This window comes from Myotis brandtii, unplaced genomic scaffold, assembly GCF_000412655.1.
Source record: "Myotis brandtii unplaced genomic scaffold, ASM41265v1 scaffold668, whole genome shotgun sequence".
Lineage (NCBI taxonomy): Eukaryota > Metazoa > Chordata > Mammalia > Chiroptera > Vespertilionidae > Myotis > Myotis brandtii.
In genome coordinates this window covers 2588930-2612563 of record NW_005370597.1, presented here as the reverse complement: position 1 = coordinate 2612563, position 23634 = coordinate 2588930, and the positions used below count along the sequence as shown (strand labels likewise).

Here is a 23634-nt window from a genome sequence, read left to right as displayed (position 1 = left end):
TCACCTGCAGGGCAGGTAACAGTGCCATTTCCCAGATGTTCTTCCCCAAGGAAGTGGCATGGTGTCTGCTATGGCCCCAAAAGAACACATAGAGAGTCTAGTTGAGACATGAGTCTGGACAAGATCATAAAAACTATAAGAAAAATTGTGATCAGGTCTCTAGGTGAAACTTATTGCCTAGGGGGCCCTCCTAAACTCTGGCAGATCAAATCTAGGGATTATATTTAACATACAGAAATGTGAACTTAAGGGGAAAATATTTTACATATATTTCAACATACACATACATACACACACATGTATATTGCCAGAGTTCTCAAAGTATGGTCTGTAGGCTCCTGGAAGCTACAAGGCTTTTTTAGGGAGTCCATGAAATCAAAATTGTTTTTATTATAATTCTAAGGTATTACTTTTCACTGTGTTGACTTTTGTACTGATAGTACAAAAGCAATGGGGGTAAAAATTGCTGGTGCCTTAGGCAATGGTATCAAACTATATAGTAGTTAATGTAGTCTTCCCCACTGAGCATTCAAAGCAGGGCGGTGGGGAGCCAATTTTACTCAGGATGAAGCAGGAAAAATTAATTTTATTAAAACTTTACCCTTGAGTACATGTATTTTAAATATTCAATGTCAGGCATGGCCAGTGTTGCTCAGTGGTTGAGCGTCAATCTATGAACCAGGAGGTCACAATTCGATTCCCAATCAGGGCACATGCCCTGATTGTGAGCTCGATCCCCAATAGGGGGGCATGCAGGAGGCAGCCATTCAATGATTCTCTCTAATCGCTGATGTTTCTATCTCTCTTCCCCTTTCCCTCTCTGAAATCAATTTTACATACACACACACACACACACACACACACACACACTCAGTGGCCAGATTATTATGACCACCTGACTTTTGTAGGCAAATTAGTTATAATTTCGCCCTGAAGTTGCTAGAGGACCAGACCATTATAAATAGGGAAGCAGGTTGTTTACCACGACAGTAGAAGTGATTTTTCTCTGAAGATATGGGTAAACAACTTGATTTAACAGCCTTTGAATGTGGGATATATATACTGAGTGGCCATATTATTATGACCACCCCATCAGTAATTCATTGGGCCACCTTTTGCCTTCAATACTGCAGTGATTCTTCTTGGCATTGACTCCAGATATTGAAAGGTGATGTGAGGAATTGACACCATGCCTGATGAATAGCACTGTCCAGTTCTGTGAGATTTGATGGTTGTGGAACCAGCTGCCTGATGGCTCTTTGAACTTCCTCCCACAAATGCTCAATTGGATTGAGATCTGGTGATTTGGGGGGCCACCTAAGCAAGGTAAAGTCTCCCCCATGTTCTTGAAACCACTCCTGCACAATATTTTTTTTGCCAGCCTGGTCGCCCCCAACTGCCCTCCCCTGCTGGCCTGATCACCCACAGCTGCCCTCCCCTGCCAGCCATCTTGTGGCTGAGGGTGCCGCCATCTTTGAGGGCGTGGCAGTTGATTAGCATATTTCCTCCTTATTAGCTGTGGGTGCCGCCATCTTTTCGATGGCGTGAGGGTCATTAGCATATTCCCTCTTTATTAGATAGGATTAAAGCTCTGCACCCTTCTAAAAAAGATTCAGTGTGAAGAAATGGGAAGTGTACATAGAGCACTTCTGCTGTACCTTGGCTGTTTTCAGGTACATTGATTGTCTCAAGTACATTGAGTGATTGTCTCAGAAAACCACTTGTGAAACTATTCTAGTTTCAAGCTGAACTAACCACTTTTTCATGAAACACCATTTTTACTTGAAAGCATGACTAACATGAATTTTGGTAAGTCAGATATGTGTATTTGGCAGACATTTTCTGGAACCTGCCACTTGAAGGAAAATGGTATTTGTTTCCAATTATAAAATTCAAGTGTTGGGGCAAAAATGAGGATTTGTAAAATTGTATTCATTGCCATTGGTTGACAGTTTCCCAAAATGTAAAGATTTTCTTGATAAGATAGGTGATGTTATTGACAAATGTGGTTCTTTATATTATACTAGAGGCCAGATGCATGAAATTCATGCAAGAGTAGGCCTTCCTTCACCTGGCTGCTGGTACTAGCTTCCCTCTGGCTCCCAGGACCCTGGGCTTCCCTCACAGCCCCCGGCTTCCTCCGGAAGGTCGTCTGGAAGGATGTCCAGTCTAATTAGCATATTATGCTTTTATTATTATAGATAATATGTCAGTATTTGCAAGATCTGCATAACTCATTGAACCAAGATTTCCCAAATGACTAATGCATGATTTAAAAAAAAACATGCATGAGTAAAAGAATCATCCAAAGATAGACCAACAGATTTTAATATAACAGAATAAAGTGTTCTTTATATATTCTAGATACTAATAGTTGTTTAATTTTGGTGTGATATTAAAGGGGAATAACCAAAATTATCTGAAAAAGCCATTAAAATTTTCCTCCCTTTTCCAACTATGAATCTGTATGAGTCCAGATTTCTTTGTATTCTTAAACTAAAACACTATATTACAGTTGACTAAATACTGAAGCAGATATGGGAATCCGTCTGTCTTTTATTAAGCCAGGCATTAAAAATTCCACTCTTCTTATTAATGTTTTTGCTTTGGAAAATATTTTTTCATAAAAATGTTACTTATGTTGACATTTATGAAATGAACTTGCAGATTTTTTAAAATTCATGATATAGTAAATATCGATAAAGCCCAGATACATAAACAAGAGCTCTTTAATTCTTAAATAAAAGCTCTTTGGGTCTTTAATAATTTTTAAGAGTGTATAGGGGTTCTGAGACCAAAAAAGTTTCAGAACTGCCCGGCTGGTGTGATTCAGTGGTTGAGCATCAACCTATGAACCAGAAGGTCATGGTTTGATTCCCAGTCCAGGCACCAAGTTGAGGGCTCGATCCCCAGTGGGGGGTGTGCAGGAGGCAGCCCATCAATGGTTCTCTCTCATCATTGATGTTTCTAGCTCGCTCTCCCTCTCCCTTCTCTGAAATCAATTTTTTTTTAAAATTATATTTTTAAGAGAAAGACTTGGAAAGGGCAGGTGAGAGTAAGAGAACTTCCCAACCTTGAAGAAGTTCATTTAGAAACCGTGAAGTCAGAGTGCGCAGCAGGAGTGGGAGACCATGGCATGCTCAGTGGTAGCATCCTCCTCTGTGTGAACTGCTTAGAGAAGCCCAAATACCGCTGCACCACCTGGCCTGCCGAGTGCTCTACTGCTCTGTGACCTGTTTCCGGTAGCACAGAGAGCAGTGCATGCCGAAACTCGTCTTGTTGAGGAAAAAATACCAGCTTTTACTGCAAAAAACTATAAAGCCCGAGGAAAAGAAAGATTATGATGATGATTCTGTAGCTGATTTTCTCAATAGTGACGAGGAAGAGGACAGTTTCTTTGGACAATTTAAAGAATTTAGGGAAGTCTGCAGCATTAAGCTTACTGCTCAACCCACACCTTAGATAGCTGATGGTCAGCCTTGATCAGGGAGATGACAAGGGCAAGCTCATGAGAGCCTGCATGCAGGAGCCCTTGTTTGTGGAATTTGCCAACTGCTATTTAAGGACCATGGAACCATCCCAGAATAAGGACCCTTGCCGAAACCGGTTTGGCTCAGTGGATAGTGCGTCAGCCTGCGGACTGAAGGGTCCCGGGTTCGATTCCGGTCAAGGGCATGTACATTGGTTGCGGGCACATCCCCAGTAGGAGATGTGCAGGAGGCAGCTGGTCGATGTTTCTCTCTCATCGATGTTTCTAACTCTCTATCCCTCTCCCTTCCTCTCTGTAAAAAAATCAATAAAATATATTTAATTAAAAAAAAAAAAGGACCCTTAAAATGGATTATGGTGCTGCTTGCTCCTTCTCCCAGGAGACCAGTTAATGTGGGGCCCTAAGCAAGAGCAGTGATTTCCAGGAGGAAGACTTGCCGATGTAGGGTAGGTCACTCCCATCTTCACCTCCATTTCTGTGGGCTTAGGTGTCAGGCAGATGGGGGCGCTCAAGTGGCACACATTCAAATAGTTGTTTTTAAGTTATTTATTTTTAGTACATTTAAGGTAGCTATTGTAAGATAATTTATCAGGTTTCACACTTGTTTGAGTGAAAACTTGCTCAGTATTACTAAGTAAAATCAAGATGTGGTTTTGTGTTAGAAGGAGGAGAAGGAGGAGGAAAACATGAAGTTATATGGTAAGGACAAGCTGTCAGAGGCCACAGCAGGTCCACTCCACACTCCAGCAGAGGAGCCAGGGCCATCCCCCAAAACAGCAATACTCATATTCCCTTTCTCCTGCTCTGGCCCATTTCTTAAAATGACCTAAATGCTTTAATAACCTTTAAGAACCAACAATTCTTCTAGGCCACAAAACCACATGGTTAACTAGAAAAGGCCAACATGGAAAGAAATCAAGCTTAAAGAGAAAAAATGGCCCTAACTGGTTTGGCTCAGTGGATAGAGCGTCGGCCTGTGGACTGAAGGGTCCCAGGTTCGATTCCGGTCAAGGGCATGTACCTTGGTTGCGGGCACATCCCCAGTAGGAGGTGTGCAGGAGGCAGCTGATCGATGTTTCTCTCTCATCGATGTTTCTAACTCTCTATCCCTCTCCCTTCCTCTCTGTAAAAAATCAATAAAATATATTTTTTTAAAAAGAGAAAAAATGTATGTACTTTTCCACATACCTCCCCTTCTACCTCCATCTCCACCTACGCTCTTCCTTTGCCTCCTACCATCCATCCCCTCCCCCTGACTTGAGCCCTGGCCTTCTTAGGCTATTACTAATTCATTGGGGATATGGTCACTAGCGTGGGGAATTTTCAGGAATGATTTCAGTCTCCTTTATGACATTTACTGGCTGTGTGATTGAGCAGGTAACTCTCCTTTGGACCCTACTTTCTGCATCTTAGAGATGAGGTGATCTTCCAGCTCAGTGAGCCTATGGTTATTAATAAACAGGAAATATGTCCATATTGGAGCTAAGCTCTGAAATTAATGCATTATCATTGGAAAGAACAGAGGACCAAGAGAGGGAACAACTGTATCACTATACAGTATCCCCTTTGGACATGGATATATTCATGGGAGGTGAACAAACACAGGTTATGAAAACAACCCGGATAAATCTCCCAAGGCCATGGTTCTTCCCTTGGGTTCACTTAGCTGGTTGGTTCCTGGAGTTGGTATTAGAAAATTACCCAGTTCTTGCCCAGCAGTGGTAATTCCTTTGGTCTTGAAGGCCCTAGAGATTTTCAACCTCTTTGCTGTGCCCTGCTAATTAGATAACAGGCTCTTCCCCCTACCTTTAAAAAAATTTTTTAACAGCTTTAATGAAATATAATTCACATACTGCACAATTCAAAGTGTGCAGTTCAGTGGCTTTTGTTATGTTTGTGTTGGTTTACAGAGTTATATAACTATCACATCTATTTTAGAACATTTTTATCACTCCTAAAAAGATCTTCTACCCCTTAGCTATTATCTCTCAATCCCCCAGGTCCCCAAACCTAGGCAACCACTAGTCTACTTTCTGTCTTTATAGATTTGCCTATTCTGAGTATTTTATATAAGTGGAATTATATAACATGTGGTCCTTTGTGACTAGCTTCTTTTGCTTAGAATGATATATTCAAGGTTCATACATATGGTAGCATGAATCAGTATTTCATTCCATTTTGTGGCTGAGAAATATTTCACTGTATGGATATAATACATTTTTTTATTCATCAGTTTGAGTTATTGGGTCATTTGGATTGCTTCCACCTTTTGACTATTGTGAATAATGCCTCTATGAACATTGCTGTACAAGTATCTGTTTGAGTCCCTGCTTTCAATTCTTTTGGGCACGTACCTAGAAGTGGAATTACTGAATCATATGGTAGTTCTATGTTTAACTTTTGGAGGAACACAAACTGTTTTCCAGCACTGCTGCACCATTTTACATTCCCATCAATGATGTATGGTGGTTCCAATTTCTCCACATCCTCACCAATACTTATTGTTTATAGCCATCCTAGTGGGTATGAATGGTATCTCATTGTGGTTTGATTTGCAATCCCCGATGGCTAATGATGTTGAGCATCTCTTCATGTGTTCATTGTCTATATATATTCAGATCAATATTTATTTAATATCCATTTTTAAATTGGGTTGTCTTTTTATTGAGTTGTAAGTGTTCTTTATATATTCTAGATACAAGATCCTTATCAGATATATGACTGCAAATATTTTCTCCCATTTTGTAGGTTGTCTTTTCACTTTCTAGATAGTATCATTTAGAGCACAGAAGTTTTGACAATGTCCAATTTATTTTATTTTCTTGCTTGTGCTTTTGGTATCATATAAGAAACCATTGTCAAATCCAAGGTCATGAAGACTTATACCTATGTTTTTTTCCAATAAGTGGTTTAGCCCTTACATTTATGTTTTTTATCCAATTTGAGTTAATTTTTGCATATGATATGAGGTAGGGGTCCAGCTTCATTCTTTTGCATATAAATATCCAGTTTTCCCAATACCATTTGTTGAAAAGACTATTCTTGAATTGTCTTGACACTCTCATCAAAAATTAATTGACCTCCCTAGCTGGTTTGGCTCAGTGGATAGAGCATTGGCCTGCGGGATGAAGGGTCCTGGGTTCGATTCCAGTCAAGGGCACATGCCCGGCTTGCTGGCTCGATCCCCAGTTGGGGGCATGTAGGAGGCAGCTGATCAATGATTCCCTCTCATCATTGATGTTTCTATCTCTCTCTCCCTCTCCCTTCCTCTCTGAAATCTCTCTCTCTCTCTCTCTCTCTCCCAAAAGTATGAAGGTTTGTTTCTGGACTGTCAATTCTATAGGTCTTTCCTTATGCCATTACCACACTGTCTTGATTACTATAGTTTTGTAAATAAGAAACTGTGAGTACTCCAAGTTGGTTCTTTACTTTCAAAATTGTTTTGACTATTCTGGGTTGGCCTCTACTGTTCTAACCCCAGGGGACAAGGCCTCACCCACACTGTCTCTTCCAAGGTATTCATTATGGTAGCCTACAACCCTAATCCTCATCCTCTCTAACCTCATCTTGCAATATTCTCTCCTTCTCTCCTCCACTCTAGCTACATGGGCCTCCTCTCTGTTTCTTAAACATTGTGAAATCCTTCCTGCCTGAGAGCCTTTGAACTGATATTCCCTTTGCCAAAACTGCTTCCACTCCATTCCCTCTTCCCTATTCCTATGACTAACTTCTTTTTGTCATTCAGGACTTCACTTATGTATTATCTTTTCAGAAAAGCCCTCACTAACCCCCAATCTAAAGTAGTTACTCACCAAATCCTCCCTCTTTATCACATTAGCCGATATTATTACACGACTAGAGGCCCGATGCATGAAAATTCGTGCAAGAGTAGGCCTTCCTTCCCCCCGGCTGCTGGCACCGGCTTCCCTCCGGCACCTGGGACCCGGGCTTCCCTCCAGCCCGAGCTTTGTCCAGAAGGACATCTGGTCTAATTAGCATATTACCCTTTTATTATTACAGATATTATTATTATATCACTGTCGTTTGAAGTTATTTTGTGTATATATTGTTATATTTATTTACTTTCTGTATCCCCCTATTAGAATGGAAACTCCAGGAAATCAGAGATTTTGTCTCACTTGAAACTGAATTCCTCCACATAAAACACCGCCTTGCATATAATAGATATTAAATATGTATTTAATGAATGAATGAATGAATCAGCCAATCAATCAAATATTTGTTCAAGCCCTAGACAGTCCCTATAGGAGGGATTCAGCACCAAGAAGAAGGGTAAGGAGCAGTGAACTGGCCCTCAAACCAGGATTACTTTCCTTGTACTCACCTTCTCCTATTTTGCACCAGTCAGCAATTCCTCCCTCCTTTTATTCAGAAGTTTTCCCCAAACCCTCCTAGCATCTGTCGACATTTGAGAAGTAGATACAGGCAAATTCCTGCCTCCTTCAATCTGTACTCTGGATTGCTCTTGGGAAAAATGACCAAAGATGTCTCTGACCATAGTATATATGCACAAGGCCCATTTGCAAATACAAAAATCTACATGCTGGAAAACATGAGGCACTGGATAAGGGGACTGAAGGACACAGAACTAAGAAGCCAAGAACCCAGAATCTCAAAGAGCCTAAGAATTCATATTATAACAACTTCTGATTCTAATGCCCACAAAAGTTTGAGAACCATTGTCCAACAGCTACAGACTAGACAGGAGAGGGCCTAGGTTACTGATGGAGAGATTTTCGATGGGTTTGGGAGGCTCTAATAACCCTCTGTACAGCCCTGAGTCTTTTAATTAAAGATCTTAAAGAATGTTACAAGCATCAATTAACTCTAGCAGTACCCTAGAATCTAGGCTTTTGGTCCTGTTTTACTGACAGAAAACTGAAGCCTATGGGTTAGTGCCAGGAAAGGAATAGCTCAGGCTCACATGGCCTGGACAGAGCAAGCTAAGGGCTAAGTTTGAAGCCAGTACTGACCTCAAAAAACTTTCCCTTACGGAAGGGGTTCCCTGTCCATGCTTACCATGCTTTTACTGCAGGCAGATTTGTCTGGTTTCTTGTCACTCAGGTCTCAACTTAAAGGTCACCTCCCCAGAGAGACCTTCCCTGAACATCCATCTTAATGTCTTCCCCCATTTCCTATCATATTACCCTGTTTTGTTTTCTTTTTTTTTAAATCCTCACCCGAGGATATTTTCCATTGATTTTTAGAGTAGAAGAGAGAGGGAAAAACAGAGAGAAACATCATTGTGGGAGAAATATATTGATTGGTTGCCTCCTGCACGAGCCTTGACCAGGGTCTGAGCCAGAGAGGAGCCTGCAACCTAGGTATGTGCCCTTGACCACAATCGAACCCAGGACCCTTTGGTCCACAGGCCGACACTCTATCCACTAAGCCAAACCGGCCAGGGCTATTTTATTTTCTTTAGAGTACTTGCCAGTATCTTATTTTTTGCTTACTACTTTTCTCCTTCACTATAATATAAATTCCATGATGTCAGAAACCTTATCTGATACAACATTGTCCATGTTGAGTATTTGTTGACTATTTAAATAAGTAAATCTAAATGAAGATTTTCCAACAATATGTAGATGCTATTGAAATAAGTAAATATGCAAATCTAAATTTAAATGATACTTTGGAGATGTATTTCTTTTAGTAAGTAGATACTTAGACTATCGTGTTAGGGTCCTTCTTTATAACATTAAAAAAGGCCATCAGAATTTCCATTTTTGTCATTGTATGTATTCAAATTTCTGAACAATCTCCTAACTAAAACAATTAAAGTGCTAGGTTAAATGTAATTTTTAACTTTAAAATTCCCAAATGAACTGGCAAAAAAGTAAGGAGTTAGAATGACCCCAATGTAAACTATAACCAGAAACACTTCTCCTTGAAACATTTCTTTATTTCAAAAATGACACCATGTTCTCCTGGTTTTGGCTTCCATGTCACTACCCCATCCTCAGGCTCCTCCTTTCCTGATTGCTTCTCAACCTCTTACCTCTTAATACTGGAATGTTCCAAGATTTGGTCCCTGGGTCTCTAACTTAATATACAACCTTCGAAATCTTATCTAGTCTGTTTTAAGTATAATTTAGATACTAATAAACTTACAAATTTTTATATCTGATTCAGATCTCTCCCATGAACTTCAGATTTGCATGTTCACCTGCCTATTTGACATCTCTACTTGATTGTCTAAAAGTCAGACAATCAAGTAGAGACTGCCGTAGCTGGTTTGGCTCAGTGGACAGAGAGTAGGCTTTCGGACTGAAGGGTCCCAGGTTCAATCCCTGTCAAGGGCACATGCCCAGGTTGTGGGCTCAATCCCCAGTAGGGGGCATGCAGGAGGCAGCCGATCAATGATTCTCTCTCATCATTGATATTTCTATCTCTCTCTAAATCAATAAAGATATATTTAAAAAATGAAAATGAAAAAATTAAAAAGTCATCATACTTAAAATGCCCAAATGTGAACTTAGTGAATGGCAATTCCATTTTTCCTGTTGTGTAGGTCAAAAACATTGGAGTCATTCTTGACTTCTCTTTTTCTCAGATCCCAAATGCGTAGAGGGAAGGAAATGGAAAAGAAAAAATAGACAAAAATAGCTCACTCAATCCAAACTAAGGTCAGAAAAATATAAAAGGGAAAAGAAACCAAAAAACAGAACAATAGAAAGCCAAACAAAACAAAACATATTAGTAATTGTTCTAAATGTACTTAGTTCTCTAATTAAAAGCTGGATTGTTAAATTGGATTTAAAAAAAATCTGGGGTGGGAGGAGGGCTTGCAGGAAGCAGCCGATCAATGATTCTCTCATTATTTATGTTTCTATCTCTCTCTTTCCCTCTCCCTTCCTCTCTGAAATCAATCAAAATATTTTTTTTTAAAGAAAAGTCATGAAAGCCTGGCCTACATGGCTCAGTGGTTGAGCACCAACCTATAAACCAGGAGAATACTGTTCGATTCCCGGTTGAGGCATATGCCTGGGTTGTGGGCTCCATCCCCAGTGTGGAGTGTGCAGGATCCTCATCATTGATGTTTCTATCTCTCTCTCCCTCTCCCTTCCTCTCTGAAATCAATAAAAAAAAATATTTTTTTAAAAAAGTCGTGAAATATATAGAATATTTTGAACAACACAATTAGTAGGTTAGCCTAATAGAAATAGATAGAAAATTATTCAAAAAATTGGATTATAAACATTTTTAAGCACACATGGAACATTTATTTAAAAAATGACCACATGTGAGACCATAAAGTTAGCCCCACAAATCTTTAAATGCAATTAAGTTAGAAATCAGTTACAAAAAAGATAATTAAGGGGGAAAACATATCTTTGGAATTTTTAGAAATGCACTTAACTTTTGGGTCAAAGCGAAAATCATGTAAAAATTAGAAAATACTTAGAAATGGCAATGAGAATAATGTATCAAAATTGTGGGATGCCGATAAAGGAGTATTTTGAAGGAAATCTATAGCAGTAGTGCTTACTGCTATAGATTTAGGAAATAACTAAGGCTCAAAATAGTGAGCTAGATTTTGGAAAAACAGAATAAACCTAAAGAAAAATTATAGGGATTACTAAAGAGCAGAAATTAATAAAGTAGAAAAATATTCATTAGAGAAGATCAACAAAGCTACAAGTTAGCTATTTGAAACTACTAGTGAAATAGACTGACTTCTAGCAAGAGTAACCAAGAACAAAAAAGAGAATGTACAATAATATTAAGAATGATAAGGGAACCATATCTAAATAGCTAAATGGGCTAAATAGATTAACTAGATAAATAATATAATAACTTTATACCAATAAATATGAAAAATGAAATTAATAGATTTCTAGAAAAATGCAATTTACCAAAACTGGCTAAAAAAGAAATAAAGAGCCTGAGAATCCTATAACTTGAACCTAAAACTGCTCTAAGAAAAATAATGTCTTTAATTAAAAAAAAAAATCCACCCTACCTGGTTTGGCTCAGTGGATAGAGAGCATTGGCCTGTGGACCAAAGGGTCCCGGGTTCGATTCCGTCAAGAGCACGTACCTTGGTTGGGTTGCAGGCTCCTCCCTGGCCCGGGCCCAGTCAGGGTTCTGTTTCTCTCACATTGATGTTTCTCTCTGTCTTTCCCCCTCTCTTCCACTTTCCCTAAAAAGCAATGGGAAAATATCCTAGAATGAAGATTAACACGAAAAAAATAAGAATAAATAAAAATAAAAATAAATTCTATAACTGTCAAAGAATTTGAATTAGCTTAAACTTCTACAAAGCAAGTATCAGGTTCAGATGGTTTCACCAATGAGTCAATAGAAAAAATGGGTAATTGAACTGTGGTAGAATCATACAACACAGCAATGGAAATAAACAAACTATAGCTGCCTACATCCACATGTTTGGTTCACAAAACAATGTTGAGTGAAAGAAGCAGTCACAAAAGAATTCATATACTATGATTCCATTTATATAACATTCAAAAATAGGCTAAAAAAATAAATACATAGAAATACATAAATGTAGCCCTGGCCAGTGTGGCTCTTGTCCCAATTGATGTTTCTCACATCGATGTTTGTCTCTCTCTCTCTCTCTCTCCCTTGCTCTCTCTCTAAAATCAATAAAAGCATATTTTAAGAAAAATAATGGGTTTGTAACTATAAAGAAAAGCAAGAAAATAATTACCATAAAATTTAGATTGTGTTTACCTGGAATTGGGGATGGAATCTGGGAGGAACAGAGGGGCTCCTGAAGGACTAGAAATAATCCTGTTTCATAACATGAGTGTTGGATACAGAGGTGTGCTTTTATCATTACTCTTTAGATTCATAGCTGGGTATATACTCTGGAGAAATTCTTGGATTTGCCAAAAATATTTATCTGTGGATAGAGCATTGGCCTGTGGACTGAAGAGTCCCGGGGTTGAGTCCAGTCAAGGACACATGCCAGGGTTGCAGCTTGATTCCCAGTAGGGGGCGTGCAGGAGGCAGCCAATTGATGTTTCTCTCTTCAATGTTTCTATCTCTATCCCTATCCCTTCCTCTCTCTCTAAAATCAATAAAAACACAATGCTATTTTTTTAACCACAAAAGTAAAAGAGATTACTAAAAAATATAGAAATACTACAGAACTGTACAATTTTGAAATGGAAACCATTCTAGAGATAACCAGTATTCACACTTTAGTGTATATTTTTCAGATTTATTTCAATGAACACATTACTATTTTTATTAAAATGGGATTACACTGCTGAGTTCCTTAACATGCTTGTTACTGAATATGCATTGTATATTTTCCCCATGTCATATACATATATACTTCGTTCTTTTTTTGTTATCTGCATAGAATAATAACCTTTAAATATATAAAATATCTATATATATGTATATATATACATATATATGATATCTTTTTCAATTTAAAGGTTATTATTCTATGCAGATAACAAAAAAAGAACGAAGTATATATGTATATGACATGGGGAAAATATACAATGCATATTCAGTAACAAGCATGTTAAGGAACTCAGCAGTGTAATCCCATTTTAATAAAAATAGTAATGTGTTCATTGAAATAAATCTGAAAAATATACACTAAAGTGTGAATACTGGTTATCTCTAGAATGGTTTCCATTTCAAAATTGTACAGTTCTGTAGTATTTCTATATTTTTTAGTAATCTCTTTTACTTTTGTGGTTAAAAAAATAGCATTGTGTTTTTATTGATTTTAGAGAGAGAGGAAGGGATAGGGATAGAGATAGAAACATTGAAGAGAGAAACATCAATTGGCTGCCTCCTGCACGCCCCCTACTGGGAATCAAGCTGCAACCCTGGCTTGTGCCCTGACTGGGAATCAAACCTACCTCTTAGTAGTTCATGAGTAGACACTCAACTGCTGAGTCATACTGGTTGGGCAAGAGCGTTATTTTTTTAAAATATATTTTTATTGATTTCAGAGAGGAAGAGAGAGGGAGAGATAGAAACATCAATGATGAAAGAGAAATATTGATCGGCTGCCTCCTACACACCCCACACTGGGGATTGAGCCAGCAACCTGGGCATATGCCCTGACCGGGCATCAAACTGTGACTTCTTAATTCATAGGTTGATGCTCAACCACTGAGCCACACAGGCTGGATAAGAACATTATTTTTATACTACAGGCCCGGTGCTGATGAGAGCCGATTGGGGGCGGGGCTGGCCAGAGTGAGGGGCTGCAGTTGTCCTGGTCGTTCCAGTCATTCTGCCATTCGGTTGCTGGGCTTTTATTATATAGGATGTTTTAAAAAACCTGTTTAAAATAGAAGGAGGAATACTTATTTTAGAAAGAGGGACTTTGTCTCTCTTTTTTCAAGCAGAGAAGAATTCCCTGACAACTTACCAATTCTATAAAAGAGAATCTGTGAGGACAGAAAGTTCAAAATGGGAAGGACTTCTGGACTCAGGCCCCTTTAATGGGGTAGAGAGTGAATGGGGCCTGGACAGTTCCTCCGGCTTACAAGCCTCTCCTAACCACAAAGCAAACCTGCTTGTTCCCTGACACTCTCCAGCCCAGCTCAGGAGGGTGACTGAGGTCTTGGCCAGCTGCCTTTTAGTCTTGACCCATTGTTCCAGGTTCCCAGCTGACTGAGCATCTGGCAGTTAAGCCAAAGGCCAACAATGTCCTGACTTCCTGAGTAAACACCTGTGAACTGAGAGAGGACGTGGTAGGGTCAGAGCAAGTGTTCAGGGACATAGTAGGGCAAAGAACAAAGCAAAGCCTTGATAGGGCATAAGTAAAGCCCAGGAGATCTTATTCTGGGCCAGTCATTGAATCTCCCTGGAACCCCAGAATTTTCTGTTGCAAGTGGTAGGCTTTGGGGCTCTGAGAGGCATGGAAAGGAGGGTGTTCTTTGGCCCAAAAGAGAGTTCAGCTTATGGGGAGAAGTGGGGGGTATTCCAGGCTTTGTACATGTTGTGCCTCAGCTTGTCCTGGCTAGCTTCTATTCATTTTTCAGATTTCAAATTATAGACCACTTCCTCTTAGAAGTCTTCCCCAACTCCCACCACCCCCCCCCCCAAGAAGGACTTAGAGGCCTCTGCTCACACCGCCCATGCTTCCCTTACCCAGCACTATCCCACTCTAACAGTTACCTGTTTGTCTTTCCCGCTGGGATTTTAACTTCCTGAGGTCATGGACCATGATTGTCTTAACTACTGTATCTCTAGCACCTAGATACTCCATAGGTACTCAGAAAATGTTGTGGGGTGTGTTTTTTTCAATTTGACTTGAGAGAGAGATTTGTTGTTCTACTTATTTATTCATTCATTGGTTGCTTCCCGTGTGTGCCTTGACCAGATAGCAAACCTGCAACCTTTGCCTATTGGGATGCTGTTGTAACCAATTGAGCTATCTGGCCAGGGCAGAAAGTATTTTGATAATGGATGAATATAATGAAGGAATGGCGGAGAGGGCAAGTGATAGAATCCTTCCACTTGTCTGGAGTGTGTTTCTCAGCAGCCTAGGAAAGAGCCTCCAAAGGCAAAGGAAACTTTCAGGGAAATTTATCCTCCCTTTTCTCCTCCTCTCTCCTTTCCATTCTTCTGACATTGCACCCCTCCCTTCCCCCGCTCCCAACTCCACATCCAGTTTGGTGTGAGCTTGAGCTCCCTCTACTGGCCATACTTTAGTGGCCGCAGGGAGCCAAGCCCAGGTAACCTCATTTGTTTTTTCTTCCCTCTACCCACTTCTGGACTCTGGGGTTCATGAGAGATTGGAGCATGAAGAGAAAACGGGGCTAGTCAACACACTGGAGGTTTCTTTGGTCTGAGCGCTCATTCCCACCCCCATTCTCATTCTTGACACCAAGGGGACTTCCCTCACACCCTCACCTCATGCTCAGTTTCCTGGAGTCTCCACTCCCAGATTCCTACTCCAGCTAATTCACAGAGATATTGATTTCCGGAGCCTTTGGTTGATACATCAGCTCTGACTGTGGAACAGAGATCTCAAGATGAGTTTGGAATAGACAAAAAAAGGCAGAGACAACAGAAAGAAAGCGACCCTGAGAGTGAAAGGATATAAACCCACATTGAGACAAACACAAAGATCAGGGTTGTATCCCCAGCCCTTTCCACCCCCATGGGCTTATGAACCAGGGCCCTGCCTTAAGAAGGAAGATTTCCCTCACCTCTTCAGTGTGCCTATGTCAATACAGAGCTAAGGGGAGTGACTGTATTGACCAGATCTTCAGGCTTAATAGGGATATTAGACTTCAGGGACACCTCCTGGATGACAGTGCTTCCCCCACCCCTGTCCCCTGCTCCTGAGAGGGCCCATCCTGGAGCTCACATCTTCACTGTCACTTCCACTGAACGAGTCCTCTGGCTCCAGCCCCTTCTCAGGGGTGCTCCTTTCCTTCTCTGGCATCAGCTCATCAAGCCAGAGAAGTTCTTGTGGTGAGAAGACCCACTCCAGTGCCTTTCGGACCCCCACCAGGCCCAGCAACTGCAGGGATAGAAACAAAACCCAGGGCTGTCAGCAACAACAGGAGGAACATTAACAACAGTAACATCTATTCAGCATTTCCAATGTGCTAGGCATTGTGTATTGTTTAACTGAATGCTAAGACACTCCTATGAGTAGATATAATAATTACTCTGCCATTGTGCGGAGAAGGAAACTGAGGCCCTGAAAGTTTAGAGACTTGTAACCAGATTGGTCCTATACAAAGCCCATGGCTCTTAACTTCCTCAGTGAGTAACAACAAAGCCAGAACTACCTATTTGATCACCTCACTGTGGAACAAAAGTGATAGCATTTCCTTTCCCAGGGCCTCAGTTTTTTTCTGGGCTTCCTATCTCTCCCTGGAAAGGAGTTGAATCAGGTATCCCAGGGCCCATCTGTTGGCATCCCTCGGCCATCTTTATTTGTCCTAGGATTCCCAACCAGGCACAGCCAGGGGCAAAGGAAAGAGGGAAGAGTGTTCCTCTTATGGAAGCCTTGGCCACCCTCCCAGGCTCAGAGTCTCTCAGGAACCCCCCAGGATGCCACCCAACCCTGAGTCACCATGATGGGAAAGATGATGGCTGCAGGTGTAGACTTGATTATCCAAAGCAGACCCAGGCAGGCAAGCTGGATGGCTGTGAAGAGGTGGACCCTGCTCAGAGGCACATGCCTCAAGAGCAGGAGGTCTGGCTGGTGTTTTGCTGGCATCAATAAAAGCTGCACCCTCTTGGTGAACTGGGGGAACAAGAGGAGGAAGAGAGCAGGGTGTTTAGGTAGCCTGGAGAGTGTCACTGTTAGCCATGAAAGCTCAGCACTGGGGCAGTCAGAAGACTCCCTTGGCCCCCTCCTCACCCAGAGCATGGCAGCAGAATCCCTCTGCCCAGTGCAAGTGCAAGCAAGAAGTACCAGCAGCAGGAAAGGAAAGGAGGAGTGGGGTTTCATGGTGATTTTAGTGGGCTCACCTGAATGCTGCTAATTGCTGCCACCCCCATGTACAGGAAGATGCCATAGAGCACAGGCATTGGGATGAACTGGTAGAAAGAAGTGGAGAGTCAGCAAAGGAGTTGAGCTCTGCCAGCAGCCCAGGTGTCCCCCTTGGGCTCCAGCCCCAGCCTCTAGCACCCAGCATCTAAGCCTACCCAGGTTTCTCTCTTTCTTTCCCACTTTGCATGCCTGATTAATGAGAATCTTCACATAAGTCAGATGTGGTAAATTCTGTAATTGTCTCCATTTTACAGATGGGAAAATAGGGCTTCAGAGAGATTTGGTAACTTACCCATTACCTAGCTGACCTCGCCAATCTTATCCATCACTTTCCTCTCTGCTTTCTCTGTTCCTGCTATGCTGACCTCCTTTCCTTCCCTCACCACGCCCAAGTTTATTTCTACCCCTTGCAAGGCCTTTTGCTTTGCTATTTTCCTCCACCTAAAAATGACCTGACTTCCTTCTCACTACTCATGGCCCACCAGAAAGGTCCTCCCTGATCATTTAAAGTAGAGCCCTGGCACGCAATCACCTTATTCTCTTTTACTTCTCATAGAAGTGATCACTATCTGAAATTATCCTGTTTTATTGTTGTTTTTCATGTCTCCTCTCACCAGACTGCAAGGATTGGAGGATCTCTTTTGATCACCACTCCATCTCCAGTCCTGAGACTGTGCTTGGCATAGGGTTTATGCTCGGTAAATAGCTGCTGAATGAGAGTCACCTCGTTAGGAAGCTGCTGGTCTGGTCCTTCTGGTTCTTTCAACTACTCCACTCTCACCCAGCCTCGGTGACCTTTCCCTTCCCTAACCTCCTGTGGCCCTGCCAGTGACTCTTGTGGGCCAGTCTCCACACCCTCCTGACTGCTTCGCTGTCTTGGCTTGTTGAACCTTTCTGCTATTACTCGTTAACTTTTGTTTGTGTGTGGGTGTTGCTGGCAGGTGCTTGGTTCTACATTCCTTTTCAAGACTCTCCTCTCCCCGCCTTCTCCCAGGTGCCTAGCACAGCCTTGCACACAGAAGGTGTTCTTTAAACATATGGTTCTGGTGAGGAAGAAGTGAAGCGCTTTTGCCTCAAAGTTTTAGTGGAGTGTGATGATCACACTCTGAATCTAAGGCTTGTTGGGAGGCTGGAGCGAGGGCAGTGCTTGGCCTTTGGGGGGGCGGGCATTCCTACACCCTGTACACTGGGTAGAAAGCCTACTTGGTAAGAGTTTGGGTTCTCAGATCTGAGAAACTAGCTCTCTTAGTGACCTACGTGAGCTACTAAACTTCAGGCTCCTCATTTGTAAAAGGCACATGCATCTCGGGGTTAATGTGAGGATTGAATGAGGCCAGGTATGGAGAAACATGCACTAAGTGTTCAGCCCATGTCAGTTCTTGTATTTATGATTACTACCCTGCCCCTGACGCCAGCCTGCCTAACAAATGTACCTTGAGTATAGGTGCCAGGAAGATGGAGATTCCTGTAAGGATGAACACCACCAGGCCTGTCAGCCGCTGCTCCCTGTGGGGAGAGGGAAGAGTTAGCCAGGGTCTGGGGGAGCCCCTGGGGTGCCCAGGCTGGAGACCCAAGCCAGACACCACTATAGACCCTGGCAGGGGAGAAATGGAGGGATCCTCTGACTGTCACCTTAGCTTGGTGTGAAAAACTGGAGAGGAAGGGGCAGGGCACTTCAGTATGGAGGCCCCAGGCCTCTCCATCAGTTCAAGCTCATAGTTGCTCTTTCTTTTCTTTTTCTTTCTTTTCTTTTTCTTTGTTGTTGTTGTTGAAAAATTAGCAATTTCTACACTGCCATAAAGACTTTCATTTCAGTTTACAAAGTTGATTTCACATGCTTTGGACAGATTGTGTTTCCAGCAGTTACAAAACTGTTTTTGTGGTGTTTTACCTTATAACATCAATGAGGGGCTTCCACATTGAGTGGGTTTATTAGGTGGCACCTCACCTCTGCTCAGCCCTGGCTGCCTCCACCCTTACTTCAATGATGCTCCTCTTGAGGGCCCTCCCAGTCCCATGGCTGAAGGAGGAGAGGGAAGATCTGACACACCCATCTCAGAGCCCATTCACCCCTCCCCATTCACCCCACTGCGATGATCCTGGGCAGTGAGAGAGCCCTCTGAAGCTACCAGCTTAGAATTTAAGCTGCCCAAATAACTCTGCAGTCCCTTGCTACCCCACCTTGCTGCCCACCTCTCATTCGAGCCCCCTGAATACCGGCCTCACCTGATGCCCAGGAAGCTGGGGGGCTCCCCCAGAGCGCAGGCTCTGCTCTCTCTCCGAAGGCTGTCCATGTGGGCCAGGGAAATGACAGTGGCTGAGACATACCAGGGAAGCCCAAGCGCTGATGTGAGCAGCATCAGCAAAGCCACACAGAAGAGGTCCAGGTGGAAGCCAGCTCCCTTCTGCAGGTAGTGGTAGGGTAATTGGGATGAAACTAGCCCTCTGGGGTGGGAGAGGGGAAGCCTGGAACCCACCCTGGGGCTTCTGTCCCTTGGTCCAGGGGTCTAGGGTGTTCCCGGCAGGCCTCACCCGCAGTCTATATTCGGCACGATTGAGAATGACCGCTGTGATCTGCTGGTCCATGAAGATGAGAATAGACAGCAGCAGGGCAGGCAGAGCGGCTGCCACACTCAGCCACCAGGGGTTGGTTCCAAAAGGTGACACCAGCCAGTCACGCCCAGGTAGTGTGGGCTGGGGGAGGACGGTCCATGGACATATTGGAGAGGGTCTCCCAAGAGCACCTCACCTGGACACTCCAGCCTTGGCATTCTTCCACAACCTCCCTTACCACAGCCCCTCCCCACCAAGGCCCTGGATGCTATGTGGGAGCAGTGTGTGTGCGTGCATAGCTGGTTCAAAGCATCCCAGTGCCTTAAGAGAGGGCAGAAGGAGGAGAACCGGCTAGGGGGTTGGGCTGGAGCCAGGGGCTCTGGACTTTGGTTCTCTTGGGCCCTCCCTTCCTGCAAGAGGAGGAGGGCGTAGCGGAGGCCTGCCCATCCTTCTTAGTGTACAGAGCTCTCCTCCCTGGGCACCCCCTCTCAGCATCCAGGGTGGGGCAACTCAGGCTCAGACCTGCCTTGATCTGGGGCAGGGGCAGGGCTGGGTGTGTCTGCGTCTGCTCTGATTATAAGCGTCTGTGTGGGGGACAGGGCCCCAGATGTTGTCTTGGGTTGTGAGTCCCTGAGGCTGCCTGAGTTGGAGTCCCCCTGCTGTCCTGTCTTCGGGGAAGCTGGCAGGGAGGGCTCCAAATGCACAGAGTGTAGGTGCCTAGGTGCTAAGTCCTGATCTGTGCACTGTTATGCCTAGAGAGGGAGCCCCAACTGCACTGGGGTCAAAATAGAGAGTGGGGAGTAGTGGAATGGGTAGGACCGTGCCAAGGGTAGGGAAAACCATGACAATAGTGAGGTCTTCTTATGTGTCAGTCCCAGCATTGTGATAAGTGCTTTACACTATTATCTGTAAACCTCAAAACACCTATGAGTGGGAACTATTGTTATTTATTTCCATTTTATAGATGAATAAATTGAAGTCAGAAATGTGGGTTAACTTGCCTAAGGTCACACAGCTAAGAAGTGGCAGAACCAGAACTCAAACCCAGGCCAGCTGACTAGAAGGAACCCATCCTCTTAACTCCATACTATAATAATAGCTACTGAGTATTCTCTACTTATTATGTGTCTAGAGCAGCATCTCATTCATCCTCACAACTCTGTGAGGCCATTATTATTACTATTTCTATTTTACAAGGGCAAACAGAAACTTAGAGGAGGTGAAATGTGGAATTTATTCCTCTTCCCCCTCCAAGGTCCTGTCGGCTGGCCCTGCTTTTCCCTCTCCCAGCTCTCACCTTGAACTCTCTGGGCACCGTGAGCTTTGGCGTGGCTAGGCCCAGGAAGGCATCAAGGCCACAGCCCAGCAGGATGGCCAGGACTGAGGAGAAGTCGCTGAGTACCTTGCGCACCTGGCCACACAGTGGACACTCAGTCAGGTTCAGGCCTGCCATCACCCCGTCCCATTCACAGGCAGGGCCCAAGGCCAAGAGCTAGTCCTCTCCCACAGAAAGAGAGTTGACACTCACCACAGATGGGAAGAAGCGGCTTGTCTTGACATGCTTGAAGGCCATGGCAAAGAGGAAGGAGGCAAGGAAGAGGAGGAGGGAGAAGAAGGCGATGTCTGGGACTGTATGACAGCCAGGGCCCCGAGGGTGGCCTCCCTGCCGGACACACTCAGGTGGAGGCAGCAAGGACGCATTGACCAGGCCTAGGTCCTATATGGAGTGGTGGTCAGGGGTGAGGTTATGGGCGCAGGCAGCACAAGCATCCACTGATGCCCCGTGAGACACCGAGGGCCCAGGACAGGAGGTTCCTCGGTGACCTCTGAGGGTTTCTCTAGCCCAGCGGTTCTCAACCTGTGGGTCGCGACCCCTTTGGGGGTTGAACGACCCTTTCACAGGGGTCGCCTAAGACCATCGGAAAACACATATATAATTACATATTGTTTTTGTGATTAATCACTATGCTTTAATTATGTTCAATTTGTAACAATGAAATTGGGGGTCACCACAACATGAGGAACTGTATTAAAGGGCCGCGGCATTAGGAAGGTTGAGAACCACCGCTCTAGCCTGTGGGATGGAAAGAGCCCGGAACCACTGACTTATTCTTCCCAGGAACAGGTCTCACCGCGCTTAAGAGGTCGTCTCTGTCTTTTGGCTTTGTCCTTGTCCACTGAGACTCATTTCCTGGGAAGCAGAGAAGAATTTGGGTGTGTGCTCCACCCCTGGGAACCTTCTCCAGCCCCTCCGGAGCCTAATCTCATGGGTCCAGTGGAACCAGAAAGTTCTGGCTCATCTGTCTGCTGACTCCAAGAGCTACCATGTCTGCTCCTCAGGACACTGCCTCGTGCCCTGGCTCCTTCAAATTCTCTGCTTATCTGTATCCCTGGTGCCCAGCACAGGACTGGCCAGAGCAGACGCCCAGCAAACATTTGCTCAAGGGATGAGCATACAAATCCACCAGGGGCGGAACTGGTCTTGTTCACGCCTGGCGCAGAGACTGGCACTCTTGAGGGGACATCTCTTCGCCAGTCCTGCTGTTTCCGTCATGTGGAGGGATATATGCAAGTGTAATACTCTGAGCTTCTCCCCACTAGCTCAGTCCCTCAGTCCAAGGGGAAGAGCAGCCATTTATTTGATTGGTGAGCTTGGGATTAGAAGCTGGGCATGCCTGGCCCGCCCTTTCCTCCCCTGCTCTTGGGAGTAAGCTGCCTGCACTTGCATCTAACTGCTCCTCTGGAGCAAGACAGTCCCTTTTCCAGTGTGACCATGACCAAGCGGGTAAGTCTACCTAATTTGGGTTTTATTGTTAGGAAGCTCATTCACCCATGGATATAACCATGTTCTTCTATCAGCATTGTCAGAAATAAAGATGGTATTGGGTCTGCTCTGTGACTTATTTTCACCTGATTTAGAATCGTAGTGGGGGAGGTGCTGCGGTTGTTGGGTAAATACTCAGAAAAGGAGACACCCTCTCCCTCCTTATCCTCCCTTATCTTGCCAAGCTCCCTATTTCCCTCACCCACCTCCAGGGTCTGGGTACTGGCAGAAGCAGCCGTAGGCGGGAGAGCCAGGCCTCTGGATGGGATAGGCACGGGTCAAGCTCAGCATTTTGCCCACGGCATCATAGATGAAGATGAGGCTGATGAGGGCACAGAAGCCTTCCTCGGTGAATCGAGTAAAGTAGCGCACCAGCACACTGGCCTCTGTGGCCACCAACACCAGGCAAAAGGTGGCCACCCAAATGCCCACCCATAGGCGGAAGGGCAGGTAGTCCAGGCTGTAATCTCTGGGGGGTGAGAGACAGGCAGGGCTTGGCAGGGCCATTCTGCTCCCCACTTAACCCAGGTCAGGTGCCCCTAGAGCCAGACAGTTCCACCCTCCCCTACTGACTCAGCCAGGATCAGGCCAGTGAGGTGAGGGAGTCCCACCTGCTGAAGGAGAAGAGCAGGCGTTCAAAGACCAGCACTGGCCCCGTGCTGCTGAGGATGGTGAGGGGCTGGCCGGCCATCAGGCAGAAGGCAGCTCCTGCCACCGCTGTGCCCAGGAAACTTTCCAGCACCCCCTAGGGGCCAACATGGGGCCTTGTCAGCACAGGACTCTGGAGTCCTCAACACAGGAACCCAAGCTCCCAGGGGCCTCCTCACCCACCCATAGTCCCAGGGAAGGGCGAAGGGCATGGCTGCGGGAACACCAAAGCTTGTGCCTGTCCCCCTTCCACATCCCTACCCACCTGAGCACCATCGGTGGCTTCTCCCAGCAGCCCCCCAAAAGTGATGGCGTTAGTGATGGTGGCCAGGTAAATGTAGAGCACAGCGGAGAAGCACTGAGGGTGCAGGGCGTCCAAGAAGTCACTGGGGTACCACAAGGCCTTCCTCCGGACGTCCTGGACAAGGCCCCCAAACAGCCTCCCACCCATTGGTCGTCAATGATACAGGTTTCCACACCCCACGCCCCTCTCCCCACTACTGCCCCTGAGCCCCTGTCAGTGATCACACACCTCTATGCTCCTGGGACCCCTTCCCCTGCCCCGTACACCGATCCTTACTCCTACCCCAGCTCGCCTCACCTGCCCATCCGCTGCAACTCCGGGCTGGGTGCCTGCGG

The 23634-nt window shown here is 44.4% G+C and overlaps 1 protein-coding gene and 1 pseudogene across 1 annotated transcript in view; one reads left to right on the top strand and one right to left on the bottom strand.

The window, feature by feature from the left end:
• The first annotated feature begins 3013 nt into the window (after positions 1-3013).
• LOC102239053 lies at positions 3014-3907 on the top strand (annotated as a pseudogene).
• Positions 3908-13638: 9731 nt separating this feature from the next.
• Positions 13639-23634, bottom strand: part of SLC4A9 (solute carrier family 4, sodium bicarbonate cotransporter, member 9) — a 13390-nt gene continuing 3394 nt past the window's right edge. Inside the window, exons 9-23 of the mRNA XM_014529025.1 lie at positions 23597-23634; positions 23261-23435; positions 22959-23092; positions 22554-22816; positions 21656-21714; positions 21052-21240; positions 20821-20934; positions 19503-19664; positions 19197-19375; positions 18404-18476; positions 16949-17017; positions 16548-16721; positions 15831-15986; positions 15371-15471; positions 13639-13790 (exon numbers count right to left, since the gene is read on the bottom strand). The exon at positions 23597-23634 is cut by the window's right edge and continues 7 nt beyond it. Of these exons, the coding sequence (XP_014384511.1) occupies positions 15418-15471; positions 15831-15986; positions 16548-16721; positions 16949-17017; positions 18404-18476; positions 19197-19375; positions 19503-19664; positions 20821-20934; positions 21052-21240; positions 21656-21714; positions 22554-22816; positions 22959-23092; positions 23261-23435; positions 23597-23634 (1839 nt within the window). The 3' untranslated portion in view covers positions 13639-13790; positions 15371-15417. The remainder of the gene's footprint in view (positions 13791-15370; positions 15472-15830; positions 15987-16547; positions 16722-16948; positions 17018-18403; positions 18477-19196; positions 19376-19502; positions 19665-20820; positions 20935-21051; positions 21241-21655; positions 21715-22553; positions 22817-22958; positions 23093-23260; positions 23436-23596) is intronic.